A 15,660-nucleotide genomic window follows, 5' to 3' on the forward strand; every position below is an offset into this window, starting at 1 on the left:
AACATCACAGTGGATCCTGTAAAGCTTTACAACTCTAAGTAGTCAATTTATAATCAAAAAGATAGTGATCTTCCAAGGTATGAATTTCCAAAAGACATCAGTTTCATCAAAATTTTTTAGTTTTATCAAATTAAAAAATATGATATTTAAAAACATCTATGAAACATCTTCATATGTAGCTTCATTAGATACATTGCCAAAAAGCACAATTCTTAAATGAATTAAATTATTACAAACTGATTCCAAAGGAATTCACTTGATGTATTTTTTTGCACTTTTAAAACTTTTGCTGATCTTCTCCTCCCCAATACTGAGAAACTTTGTTCTATTTTAAAAGCACTTACATTGGTTTTAACCAAAGGAACTGATGGGTTATATTTACATCACTTTCCTCTTTACCAATGCCTTATATATAATGTTTTTGTTAATTTTTAAAAATATTTATTATATTTTAGTTGTAGTTGGACACATTATTTTTATTTCATTCTATGTGGTGCTGAGGATCGAACTCAGGGTCTCACATGTGCTAGGCAAGTGCTCTACAGCTGTGTCACAATCCCGGCCCCTATATAATGGTTTTTGATACAGAAACACAGTTTTGTAGTAGTCTTAGCACTACTACCCAACTGACTATAATTTTGTTAAAACAAACCTTGCTTCATTTGTTTTCTGAAGAGAAAGAAAGATATTGACAACATGTACCTACACGTACACACAAAGAAGCAGACATATTACAAGTACCTTCAAAGTTGACCTAAATCTTATTATGTTTATCTCATTTTCTATTTGTATTACATTTGTGTGTGTGTGTGTGTGTGTGTGTGTGTGTGTGTGAGAGAGAGAGACTCAGGATTGAACCCAGGGCCTTGTGCATGTGAGGCAAGCACTCTACCAACTGAGCGATATAGCCTATTTGTATACATTTTCAGACAGAGAAATATTAAGAAAATAATTTTAAAATTTAAAACTTTACTTCTTAATTTTTACTTATGCTTATTTTTATGTTTTTATTAGTGTATTATACACAATATTGGGACTCACTGTGACATAATCATACAGGCATGAAGTACAATTTGTTCCACTTCAGTTCCCAGTACTTCCTCTCACCCTCCCCTTCTCCCTCCCCCTGTTCCCTTCTCCACTCAATTGGTCTTCCTTCAATTTATTTATAGTTTTTTTAAATTGGTACTTCATAAGTATAAATAAAAGGTGGAATTCACTTGGTACATTCATACGTGTACATATCATAATTTGGCTTTTTTATTCCATAGTTCATCCCTTTTCTTGTCCGTCCTCCCTCCCCCTGTCTCCCCTTTCTCTACTTCACTGACACTGATCTTCCTTCTGTTTTCATGGGATACCCTCCTATTTCCCCTTATTTTCCTTTAATTTCTTAATAACATCTATATTATGAGCTGACATGTAAAAATCTTACATCGATAAAAACATTATCAAAAATGTTTCACAAGAAGTTACTTTATTATGAAAATACAAATCATCATAAATTCTTTTCTCCAACTAGATAAATATCATGTGTGATTTTTCTCTTCTGAGAATAGGGCACAGCAGCAAATTGTGTAGATTCTTTAAAGGAGAAACTCCTGTTTTCACACTCTGAGCCTCAGATATTAGCAATCCTGCTGGTTCAAAGAGAGATGAATCAGGCAGTCAAGTAGAGTTTAATATAAAAACGAGACTACAAATTTTCATAAATGTATGTTGATTAAAAAAAACAAATAGCAAAATATGAATATTCCTTGCTCTACATTTGTTTCTGCTTTACATATGACTACAAACAGAATCATCCTTTCACACAGTCATGGATTAATGTAACTAAAAAAGGAGAATTTTTGTCAGTTATAGCTTCTCCGAGGAGAATGAGGTAACATTGTTGAGAACATTTTTTGTTTGACAACAATCATATATTTATCCAATATTTGAAAAGTATAATTTAATTAAAATGATATATAACAAAAGTATCACAAAATCTTTCTTCAGAAACACATATTAGCTCACAACAGAGTCCACAAACGATTGACAGATTTTCTTCAGATGTTAATATTTTCTCATATGGAATATTATTGATAATAAAATGAAGTATAAAAGCACAAAAACAATGTCAATTCAGCTTATCAGGTATTCTTCATCAATAAAATTCAAGTGAAGGTAAAAATGTAGAAGTTACCACATGATCATATTGAATTTTACGGCTACCAAAATAAAAGGAACAGGAAAATACATATTGTAAACTGGTCAGTTGACCACAGAAATTTTATGGAGAAACCTCTCTATATCAAATCATCAATAAATACAATTTTAACTTTCAAAAGGATTAAAATATAGTCTTTTCTTAGAAAATAAATATGACTTTAGCTTAAATTTACATAATGTTAACTGCATTGGAAAATCTTATTTTATTTAGAAAAAATATTGGGAAATCAACATTATTAACTCAGATGTGAAGTAACAAAAATAGACTATAAGAAATACAGTTAATCCTACAATTCTACACATAGCCAAAGTCCAGTAACTAACAGAATATCACAGCAGTCAGAATTAGCCTATGTATATTTTCCCATTTCCATTTCAACCTTCTCTTTCAAAGTATAATTTTTTATTAAAAGTATTAAATGTGAATCTCATATCTTCTAAAATTTGAAACACACAGACTATATTATTATATTTGTTATTAAAATATAATACAAAATTTGTGATTATATAAAACATTTGTTAAGCATATAACTGTATTATTATTAAAACTTTATTACTATAATATTACTTTGATAGATTAAAATGTTAAATACTTACTCAGTGAAGATCCAGTTACAAGTTATTCCTTTCCTGTTTTTTTAGGGTTTATATATTTCACAGGTATAGGCTGGACAACTTCAGTATTTTCCTTTTTAAAATACTTGAAAAAGTAAAATCCAATAGTAGTTAAGCAGATAGTGAATACTTTGCACAAAAAACCTGAAATTTTAGAAATGAAGGATCATATTATGAGTTTATTTAGAATAAAATACTTGTGGAAATAATGTCATTTACCAAAGTATAGTTCATCTCTAAAGGTATAAATTCTTCAAATGTAGAATGTAATGTTATAAACTCATAAAAAGTTACTTAAAGGAGATCAAAAATATGCTTCTAAAACATTTCAGATGGTTTATGCATGTACTTCCCCCAAATGCAAAATGTATTATTAGTACTAGAATGTGTTAAGATTAAAACAAAACAAATTGTACTTTCAGAACTTAACTATCAATATGAACTGGAACCTGCTTATATCACTTCATGTAGCTTTAGTCTTTGAAATATTTACAGTTTTCCAAATATGAATAGAAATACTATGGAAAATGTAAGTGATTTTGTAGGTATTTGTCCTACATTTTTATGCCTTAAATTTTCAGAAAGTTAATAGTTATTCATAATATTATATAAAGCATTAAGTTTTGGATGCAAAAACCCTGTCAGTTAAAGTATTAACTAATGTATGGCAGCAAAATAGGAAACATTCATGAGTCTCTACCACTTATAATGACAATAATATTTCATGTATTTTAAGGGAAGAATGCCATTTTTTAAAAAATTGATACAGTTCATATGCATTATTATTTAGTATATTTTATGTGGTACTGGGGATCGAACCCAGTGCCTCACACATGGTAAGCAAGCACTCTACCACTGAGCCACAACACCAGCCCAGAAATACCATTTTTGTTTTTTATTTATAATTATTTATTTTTATGTGGTGCTGAGGATTGAACCCAGTTGCTTCACACATGCTAGGCAAGCTCTCTACCGCTGTGCCACAACCCCAGCCCCTGGGAATACCAATTGTAGAGAGTTATCTCTGAAATAGTTGTGACAATACTAAGATTACAAAGCAGTAATTAACTGTATAACATTCTCCTGTAGGTACAGTTTTGGAGGATAAATTGAGAAATTATGCTTGTTGTGCTTCCAAGAAGAGAATAAATGTAGCAGGCAAATTATCTGAGGACATTAGGTAAGGCCAGACAACATCAAAATCTTCTGTTAAAAATACTTGACAGAGCTAATGAAAAACAAGGAATAGACAGATTAATATTCAAAGGAAAGGAGAAGATAGTGGGGGTGATCTGACATCTGCACCTGCTTTTGTTTTGAGAACACTTTTTATACTGGATGGGGAGAATGAAAAACGAATTTCTACTCTGAAGCTGGAGATGGTGGTGTACATTTATAATCCAAGTTATCTGGAAGCTGAGACAGGAGAATCACAAATCTGAGGCTCACTTGGGAAACTTAGCAAGAAACTGTCTAAAAAAAAAATCACACACATGCAAAGAAACACAAAAACTACACTCTGCAAGAAACTGCTGCTGAGGAATAGAGCTTCTCATGGTCTAACAAAGAGTGAAAAAGCTGGAGAGAACAAAGACTTCAAACTAAAAGCAAGACATTACTGAAAGCAGAGACAGCGTAGAACTTTAATACAGCAAAATATTCAGGTTATGGTACGGGTATTATTGGTTTCTTTTAGTCAAAATTAAAGTGGGAGCAAAAGGAAACAAAGTAGATGTCGAAGATTCATAGAATGACTAGGAAAAGAGCAAAAGAGGATGTTTGGGAGAACTGAGAGACCCGCATGCTAAGGAGATCAGAGTGGTTAAAGGAAGCCAGTTGCTACATGTGGACAATGAGAAAACTGTCTCCAGTACCCCTCAGAAATGCTTGAAACTGCCCTGTATATCACAGACCCAGAGAAAGAATTTCCCAGGCAGAGTTTTCTCAGGGACTGAGCTACAGCACTCTGTAGGATTGATGTTAATGGCAACCTCCAAATTCATCTCTCTGATTTTAGAATAGAGTTCCATAACTATAGTAATGGTTCATATGGGAACAGACTGCTCATGCTGGCAGCAGCATTTGGTGTCTATGTGTTGGTTTTGTTATTTGGTTTTCGTACAAGGGATTGAACCCAGGAGCACTTAACCCCTGAGCCACATCACCAGTGCCTTTTTTTTTTTTTTTTTTTTGAGACAGGGCCTCGCTAAGTTGCTGAGGCTATCTTTGAACCTGTGGTCCCCCTGCCTCAGCCTCCTGAGCTGGCAGGATTCCAGGTGTGCACCACCATGCTCATCCATGTGTTGATAGTTTCACAGGTGTGAGAAATGCAAGTTATAAGATTATGGCAGCTTTGACCAAGATGCAAAGGAAAACCTGGGAAGCTACTCAGAAATTTGCTATAGTGTAAGAGCCCAAGCAGAAAGGTCACTACGGAGTAATGCCTACTGGACCCATGAGAGCAAAACCATAGAGGGGACATAGGAAAGGCAGAATAAGCAGCAGCATAGAGCACCACCAGGAAAACCTGCAATACCAGACTGAAAGAGAAACCGTTTGTGACCCATATTCACCATTGAAGAGCAAAGTATAGGGCAGGGCTGCCTTGAGAACCCAGCCCTCACCACTGTGCTCCCAGAATGCCAGACTTGGATTTTTAAGATTTAATGTCTGCCCCACCCCCTGGGCTCAGTCTTCACAGGGCTGATTTTTTTTCTCTCTGCTTCATTATTTCTTCCTTTTGGAGTTGGAATATTTAAAATACGATTTCATGATTGTATTTTAGAAGTACATAATTTTTCCCCATTTGTATTTTATAAAGGCTACAGCTGAAAGAGTTGTCACAAATCTCAAAAGAGACTATGGACTTGGGAGTTTTGAGAGATGCTAGAATGAGCTAAGACTGTAACTATGGGGATGGAATGATTGTATTTTTAGTAGGAGAAGGGCAAAAGCCTTGGAGGCCTCCAGTGACTTGCTGTGTATTGAATCTGTTTTGTCCTCCCAGGGTTCATGTGTTAGAGGCTTGGTCCACAAGGTAGCAATGACAGAAGTAAGGAATAGCAGGAGATACTTAGGACATAGGGGTTACTGTTATCAGAAGGAAATGAGAGAGTTCTCATGAGATACCAATTAATTCTCAAGATCACATTGTTATAAAGAATAAGTGTGACCCCTGAATGGCTCTCAACTTCCTGCTTTGACATGCAATCCTCTCCCTCTCATAATGCTCCCTTGCCCTGCCTTGATTTGATGCAGACCAAGGAACCCTTGCAGGAGCTGGCCCAGTGCTTTTTGAAATTTCAGAATCCAATATCTTTTTTTCTTTATAAAATTCCAAGCCTCAAGTATTTTTGTTATAGTAATAGAACAGGCTCTATAGACATAATGCCTCCAGATTCATCCATATTGTCACAAGGGAGGTTTTCCTTCTCTTTTTTTTAGGAGCAAATAGTATTCCATGGTATACACATAACACATTGTTAATATCCATTCATCTGTTGGTGGAGCTTAGGTTTGATTCCATGTCTTGATTATTGTGAATAGAGTTGGAATAAACATGTGAGTACAGATATTTCTTCAACATTCTAATTTCATTTCCTTTGTATATACATCCAGGGGTGGAATTGCTGTGACTTATAGTAGTTCTATTGCTAATTTTTTGAAAGCTTCATAACAGCTATACTAATTGACATTTCCACCAGCAATGTTCAGTAACTCCCTTTACTCAATATCCTCAATAGCACTTATCTTTAGTCTTTTGATAATAGTCATTCTAACTTAGATTATATGATTTCTCATTGTGGTTTTAATTTGTATATCCCTGATGATTAGTGATGTTGATATTTTTTTTTCATATACTGATTTGCCATTTTTATATCTTCTTTTTAAAAATGTTCAGATCTGCTTCGGTTTAGATATAGTTTAATTGGACCCCTCACACCACCCCCCCAAAAAAGTTTCATGTAATTGGAGGCTTCATATTCAGTGTAGTGGTATTTGGAGGTGTCATGGAAAGTTTAGGAGGTGAGGTCTAATGGGAAGCATCTCATAAAAGGACAGGGTGGAAGTAGGGTGGGCAGACTTCCTCCTTTTATAACAACTTTCTCATGAGAACTTCGAAGGGGTTGTACAAGAATTACTTTATGCCTTACCCTCATGACCCAAGGACCTCCCACCAATCTTTACCTCTTAAATGCTCCACAGCACCTCCAAGTACTATTTCCCTGGGAACTAAGCCTTCAATCACATAAACCTTTGGGGGATTACAATTAAACCATATTTAAACTAGGGCACTGTTATTGTTGATACTACTGTAAATGAGATGCTTTTGTTATTTTTTTAAATAGCTATTTTTAGTCTATAGAATATCACTAATTTTTGTATGTTGAGTTGTGTCTTATAACTTTACTGAATTCATTTACTAGTTAAATCATGTCTTTAGTGAGATATAAGGGTTTTCTCCATATAAGACCTTTTCATCTGCAAATGGGTAATTTTATTTCTCCTTTCTAGTGTGTATTATATTTTTCTTGTCTAATTTTTCTGGCTTGAACTTCCCATATTAAATATAATAGGGATGGAGAAAGTGACAGTCCTTTCTTTTTTCCTGATTTTACAGGAAAAGTTTTCAGGTTATCACAGTTATGATGGTAGCTATGGGCTGGTCAAATATGGCCTTTATTATGTTGTGGTACATTTTTTTCTAAATCTAATTTTCTGAGTTTTTAATCATGAAATGAAATTGAATTTTGTCAGGTATCTTTTCTACCTTTATTGAGTTTATTGTGATTTTTAACCTTAATTCTGTGAAAGCTATTTTCATATTTCAAACTATTTTCATAGTGACCTGGCACTGAGGAGGCTTTGAATCTGATCCAGGTCCTGGACCCTGGATCTGTGGGTGCCAGCTAATACCAAAGTCTACTAGGGTTATCCTGAACCCAGAAATAACAGGAGCCAGCTTGGGGGCTCTTTAGGCCTAAAATATGTATCTTAAGGATCAACCCTTGAGGTTGGGGCTATAAATGCCAACCTGGCATCTGAAGCTGCAGGTACAAGTCTGATACATGGTATGTACTGAAGGAACTAAACTGGAGTTTACACTTACAGAGGTAATCCTACAGTTGGCATAGGCCTGAGGGCTTGGTCCATGGAGTGTTGATGGACTGGGACCCAGTTCCTTGGGGCTAATATGGAGTTATTTTTCAATAAGGTAGGCTTGATTTGGGGTCCTCAGCAAAAATAAGTGTTTTCCTAGTGTTCATTTACCCAATGCAGGGTGTTCCAAAGAGCATATGTTGGGGAAAGGGTGATGTGAGTAATGTGAAACTTACACCCGATAGTCTTCAATGTGTATTTTGTTATGTATATGTTACACCTAGGTGCTGTGTTCTTTTACCTGGATTCCTTAACCCTTGCAAAGACATTTTCATGTGTGGAAAATTAGACAAATTGTTTCTATGAAGGAACAAGTATTAGAAAGTTGTATTCTCTCATTTTGGTGATATCCTCCACAACTGTGAATTTTTAACTTAATGATTCAGAATTTATATTTTAAAATCAGAATTATTTAGAATTCTTATAATAATTCTGATTCAAAGAAACTTTGTGTATGATTCCAATGCCCTTAAAGTTTGTGTGTTGGAATTTTAATTCTCAATGTAACCATATTGGGAAGTAGCCTAATAACAGATGATAGGCTCATGAGAGTTCCATCCTCATGGATAGAATAATGCATGTGAGTCATTGTAGGATTAAGTTGGTTATTAAAAGTGTGGGTTAGTGATAAATACTCATGAGTTTCAGCTCCCTCCTATGCCCACCTACTCTCTTGCTCACTTCTGCCCTCTCTTCCATGCATACTTTCTCACCATGTGATACTTTCATCATGTTTTAACCCAGTAAAAAGGCCCACATCAGGTGCAGAATTCAATTTTGGACTTCTAGCCTCCAAAACTATGAGATATAATTATTTTTTATAATTGATCTACTCTCTGGTAGTCTCTTATAAAAGTATCATAAAATAGACAAAGACATACATAGAATACAATTTTTAAATATATTGGTTCTGTTAGTCCATTTAACATTGCTATAATTAAAAGAGGCTCATAATTAAAAGTAATAGTTTATTTAGCTGAGAGTTTCGGATGTTAAAGGGCCAACGGTCACCCCCTTTGCCTGTATTATAGGCAAACAGCATCATGGAGGGAGTGCATGTGAGAGGGAAAGACTGGAAGTCAAAGTAAGGTCAGACCAATCTCACTCTTTTATAACAATCCTATTGTGAGCATTAATCAAAGTCCCAGGAGAGGTACATGAATTCTAGGGCAGAGACCCTAGGGACCTAGTGACCTCCAATGAGGTCACTTTTCTCAAAAGTTCTATCCCTCATCACATTGCTGCACCTCCAACACATTAATCTCTGGGAGACACATTCAAACTATTTTAAAATCATAAATAAGATTACATAAAATTGTCACAGTACATATTCTTCTAGCATTTTCCTGTCTTTGTACCTTATATCTGACTATAATTATGTGCTTTACATTTTGTATCTTCTTTTAATAGGTCCATAGTGGGTTCTCCAGTATTTCATTAACTTTCTTAATTGTGTGTTGTGTTTGAAAAGAGCTAACTATATTATGTCTATCATAAAAATTAAAAATCTCAGCAATGTTTTAAGAACACTTAAGAATAATCCCTAGTTTTATTGAATTCTGACCAAAATTAATTTCTACACATTAAATGTCAAGTGGCTTTTTAATTTAATTTTCTTGTTTTACCCAGTATTCAGTATGGGTCAAACTTGCTGGGTAACTGAATTTTAAATTCCAAGGCATTACTCTATACTGTCTATCAAACATATATTTATTTGTTTTAAATATTAGAATCTGTAATTATGTGGCTCCTTGAATTACTGGTCCTATTCAGTAAAAACACAAAACATATAAATACTTTGAATATTTATTACATAAAAGTATTTATATATTAAGACATACTTTGATTATTTATTAAAATTTTAGAAATTATGTAGCACTATATCATGATTAAATGACTAAATTAAGATCCAGAATCACTCAGTGAATTTTCCAAATACTAACATATGTTGACTTTCCTAACCACGACCATAGCTTCCACCCACACAACATCCCAGTTCCCTATATTTCTTATTTATTCAAGAAATATTGAATGCTTGCTATGTTCCAAGCATTCATACTTAATAAACAAAAGAGAAAATGTGAAGTTATTTAAGTGTGATAACAGTATCTTGATGATCTTTCATGGTATAATTTTTTTTTTGTTCAAATTTATTTAATCATTTACAGTGAAACTGGAAAAGGTCACAAGGTCAAGAAATGTGGTTGCCGATGACTATACAGGCAGAATTACTTCCTAAATTTAATTTTTACTGATTATAACCCTTTCTTCTGGAATAACTGTGTTAATCATCCTTTTGTTTCTGTGTCAAATACCTATAGAAAACCTATAGAACTACCTATAGAAACTTTAAGGAGGAACAGGTTTTTTGGTGCACTGTTTCCAGGATTTCAATCCATGGTTTATTGGCTACATTGTTTCTGGGTCTATGATGAGGCAGAATATTATGTCAGAAGGGTGTAGCAAAACACTTTTTCACTTCATGGAGATTAGAAACAGAGAGATTGGGAGGAAGAGGTCAGGAACAAGATATACTGCCTCAGGGCACACCTACAAGGAACCACTTCCTTCATCTAGGTCACTTCCTGACGTTTCTACCACTTCCCACTAATGCCATCAAATGATGAATCCACTGATGAGGTCAGAACCCTCATGATCCAATTACTTCCCCAATATTCTTAATATTACTGCATTGGGGACCAAGCCTTCAACACTTGAAACTAGGGGGGACATACCAGATCCAAACCATAAAAATAACATAAAACTATTGTGTATTTAACACACTGATCAAATATTTATATAAATTCTATAGTATTTGTTTCCAAAATATTTTCTATACAATCATATAAGCCTACTAATTATCAAACTATTAGTTTGTGGTTTATTATTACTCTACTATAAACAAACATAAGTGTTTAAAACAATTTTATTTTTCTAAGTTTCTATAATATATGCCACTTACATATTCCTACCAGTAGGTAGGCCATTTTTGTCCTGTTATAGATCCAACAACGTCCTTTGCGTCCACAATGATTAATATCCCGAAAGGTACAAGAAGTTTCTCCTACCATTTTAAAAATGACTGGTCCAGGAATTGTTCCTGTAAAATATTTAATGATTGTAAATTCTCCATAAAACACCATTGATCAGGATCATAATAATTTCCTTTAGAATTTCCACACATACCACTATCATCATCATCATCATCATTTTCATCATCATCATTTTAAATATATCACTTATTCATCAAAGAATCACTTCTGGTTAGGATTGTTAACTACTGGAAATAATATGAGTTTTTAAAAACTTCTTATCCCTAAATGTACAAATATATTTGTACATTGGAATCTTTTTTAGAATTTTTGTACATGTTTTTGTTTCAAAGCCATCTCAAAATATTTGTTGGTTTTTACTTGAAAAGTTTAGAATAAAATATTTTGAACAGAGATACCAAATACTGTTTTTTTGTGAACTCAGTATATCTTCAAAGATATGTAACTGCAAAATTTTGAATGACTGAAAAATGAGTTGGCAGTGTAAATCTTTTATCAAGATACTTGGAAAAATAAATGAAAATGAAAACATTTTGATAAGCTTATGGTAGTCCCAGATTCAGATGGCCTGAGATCCTAAAGGACAGCTGTGCTGCCAAAGGGAAATTTTTACATAATTTCAGAGACAACAACTCTTCACCAACAACACTTTTTCCTTTCATCAAAAAGTGAATGAGCAGTCACATGCACAGTTTTCCCATAGTCACCAGAATTGTGTTCTCAGAGTTAAACATTGGTAATGGTTGATCAACATTCTTAAGAAATTATTATGGTGTTGGTGCCCCATGACTCTTGATGTCTGCCAATTTCCCCATCTCAGTCTTTTTATAGTTGCTCAACGTGAAAAACCTACATCTACCACATACTATTTTTCACTTCTCATCATCTTTTTCCAATACATCATAAATGTTGTAACACAGATTCCAAACATATCTTGGATATACTGATATCTTTCTTTAGCTACCAACATCCCAGATTTCCAATTTAATATGATTCTTAAACTCACCAAAAGCCTCCTTTTTCTTTTCCTCTACATTTTTCTCATAATAATTATTTGCCTTTCTACCAGCAGAGTTCTAAAAATGTACATAAGCTAATATCTATCTTCTGTTTGTTTATATCTACAATATAATCTTTCCAATTCAAAAATACATCAGCCTCACTGACTTCTTTTTTGCGGCAGCAAACTGGCCTATGCACTGCTGTTCCCTGTGCTATTTCTTTGGTTACAGATATTTTCTGATCTGTTGGGTCACTGTCCAGCATTAAACTCATGTTCTAATTTTTCCATGTTAAAATGCTAATTTGAATCACACCTATTGAACTAAAATTATTTCTCTGCTCCATATCAGAACCCAACATACAATTTCTACATTTTTGTACTGCGTACTTTACAGCCTTTAATCCAGTCCAATCTTGTTTCTTTACTCCGATGATATTTTTAATCAACTTCTTAAATCAGGAGTTATAATACAGTCATAATGTGGTTTGAAATATAGATCTTGTTATTTAAGAAAGCCTGAAGAAAGGAGCTCATTACTCCCAGAAAAAAAATTTAAAAAAAACAATTTATTCTTGAGAATAAGCAAATCTGTAAAAACAACAGATTCAGTATCTTTGGTGATGAAAATATTCAAAAGGACTACTCTAGTTTAGTGACTTCCCTAAAGTGCAAGAAATATAAAGTTAATACAAGTATTTTGTATGAGCTCCTCAACCCACTTTTATGAGATGATGAATATACTCTAGAGCAAAATTCTCAGATACTCCTCAGATCCAATATAGTGGGTGCATGTTTTGTATAAAAGAACTGGCATTACATTAGGTATTCTGTCTTTACATTAATTGCCTCCTGAATTTTTCAAAACACCTCTCCTATTCACTTGTTTTGTGTCATTTTAAATTATTTAATTATAAATACATATATAAACACATACATATCAAAACTCAAACAACTGGATGTAATAAAAAATAGCTGCTTAAAGTCCATACCAAGTAATCTTAGAATGACATACGATATACCCAACGCCAAAGAATGGAGTTTCCCTGGTACAACCCTGAAAGAAAATAATGAAGATATTATTACCAATGCATAATGTATGCTAGGTTCAATGTTAATTTCTTTTTCTTGTGTATCAGTTGTACTAAGAACCTATGGCCAGTTGGCAGAATTTGATCTGACACATTAAAGGACTGCAGCTCCTCCCATTTCTCCATTTCTTGCCTGTTGCCAACAAATTACAAAGCTCTTTGTGCTTCACAATGAGAAAGAACTTTATGACCAAAATTTTCTGTCTCAGATTCTGTTTGCTTTCTTGAAATAACTAGCTTCCATGCTTTTATGTTATTCATTTGGTCATGTATGTCATTGTCTTAGATTCCTTTCATTTTCTATTTTATTTTCCTATTTATTTATTTAGTGGCACTGGGGACTGAACTCGGGGGTACTCTCCCACTGAGCTGCATTTCCAGCTTCTTCTGTATTTTGAGGCAATTTTTTTCACTAATTTGCTGAGGCTGGCCTTGAACTTGCAATCCTCCTGCCTCAGCCTCCACAGTCCCTGGGATGACAATCTTGGGCTACCATGTCCAGCAGCTATGCGGTTTTTATTGTTTTGGTTTTTTGTTTGTTTGTTTGTCTGATTGGTTGGTTGGTTTGGTTTGTTTTTTGATGGCATTAGGGATTGAACCCCTACTAGGCAAGTGCTCTACCACTATGCTACATCTCCAGTCTTTAGACTCCCTTTATGTGGGCATTTTAAATAAACTCTGCTTACTGTCTGCTTCTTTGTATTAAAATCTGAACAATACAGTACGATCAATATTTTCATCTGCAATAACTTATTTAAAAAGATGTAATATATGCATAGTATTTTGTAATACTTCATTGATATGGGTAGAATACAAATGTAATTCTACCCATATCAATTAAGTATAAATATATATTTATATCTCAAATGCTTACTAACAGGAAAATGAAAACAAATTAACCAACTCTTTGCCAATAATTATATTATTACATAAAAATTAATACTTTTATTACAAGTACATTGCTTAAAAAGAAGTTATAAAAAGCAAAGTGTGACATTTTAGGACCAAACTTTAGTATAAAGCTTTTTATATATAGTAGAAATATTGATTACTTGCTTAACTATGATTCTCTGCATCTTTTATTATATGCAGTTTGGTTAAATATGTAACATGGCCATGGTTCTCTCTGAAGCATATGTATACCCTCATATAAAGTCAATAAGAAGTATTTATAGTTTGATCTGAGCCATCAGCATCTTTCTGATACAGAAAATAACGTTTAAATGTTTGGTGATTCCCAGGAGTGTCCAATATCAATTTAATGAACTTAAAGATGAAAATTATATACATAAAAATCAAAATTTTAATGAGACATAACTATGTTATAACATAAAGGTGAATACTTCTTTAAAAATTTTTTTCTAAGTTTTGATATTGAGGTTTAAGAATTTCATGGAGTAAACAGAACATTTGTAGGTACTCTTCAAAGATAAAAGGAAGCTTTCATCATCTCTTATGTGACAGCTACCTGTTTTTTTGTTTTTTTTTTTTTTGGCCATATCTTTCCTGTAAGACATCAATACTAGACATAGGTTTCTGTCTTACACAACATTTTGTTCTTCCCCTAGTGCTCCCTATCTTAAGAAGTGGACCATCAGTAGATACTCACTTCACATACACACATCCTAGAAAGGGGTCATTATGGACATGATCCTTTTCCTCATCACCACAATCAGCAATCAAATGTTGTGATTGAAACAAAATAGAAAATATCATTTTTTTCATCTATCTCTCCTGTCACCTCTTTCCTCCCTCTCCCCATAACCTCTCTCTTTTGATACTGGGGATTGAACCCAAGGGCACTTAGCCACCAAGCCACATCCCCAGCTCTTTTTTGTATTTTATTTAGAGACAGGGTCTCCTTGAGTTGCTCAGGACCTCATTAAGTTACTAAGGCTGGCTTTGAATTCACGATCCTCTTCAGCCTCTTGAGCCACTGGAATTACGTTTTGAAAAGCAAAACAATGTAAAGAGGGTGTACTGGACAAACTAGGGTTCCTAGACCTATGTCCTCATTTTCCCCCATTTCTATCTCATGTCTTAAAGGCCAACATCTTAATTACCTTTTTGTTTATACCTCCAGTGTTTCTTTATGTGAGTACAAGTAACTAAAACTGCATATCAGTACTGCCCCTTTCTTCACAGAATTTAACATACTATGTTCACTGCTTTGCATTCTGACTTTTTCATGGAATAACGTACTCTTAAGATTTTTCCTATGTGAACACAGAGATTTTCCTTAACTCATTTTTTTTTCAGTCATACAATATTGCATTACTCAGAAATGCTCTAATTTATTCAACCAATCTGTTGTTTTTAGTTTTTTCTCAATGTTTAGGTTATCTGTATCATATATCTTTTTATGTAATATGATTTGTATGTGATATAGATAACCATATTGATGAAAATGTATTTGTTTGCAGAATATTTGCAATAAGGATTACAAGAAGTACAATGCTACCTATCAGTAGATGAATAGATTAATAAATTATGCTATATGGTATGATATATATATATATATATATATATA

General features: G+C 33.6%; 1 protein-coding gene across 1 annotated transcript in view; it reads right to left on the reverse strand.

Annotated features, from left to right (window-relative positions):
* Positions 1–2,825: 2,825 nt before the first annotated feature.
* Positions 2,826–15,660, reverse strand: part of Slco6a1 (solute carrier organic anion transporter family member 6A1) — a 117,852-nt gene continuing 105,017 nt past the window's right edge. The window contains exons 13-15 of the mRNA XM_048811484.1: positions 13,032–13,096; positions 10,949–11,086; positions 2,826–2,970 (exon numbers count right to left, since the gene is read on the reverse strand). Coding sequence (XP_048667441.1) covers positions 2,831–2,970; positions 10,949–11,086; positions 13,032–13,096 — 343 coding nt within the window. The 3' untranslated portion in view covers positions 2,826–2,830. The remainder of the gene's footprint in view (positions 2,971–10,948; positions 11,087–13,031; positions 13,097–15,660) is intronic.

The sequence above is a fragment of the Marmota marmota genome, unplaced genomic scaffold, assembly GCF_001458135.2.
Source record: "Marmota marmota marmota unplaced genomic scaffold, marMar, whole genome shotgun sequence".
NCBI lineage: Eukaryota > Metazoa > Chordata > Mammalia > Rodentia > Sciuridae > Marmota > Marmota marmota.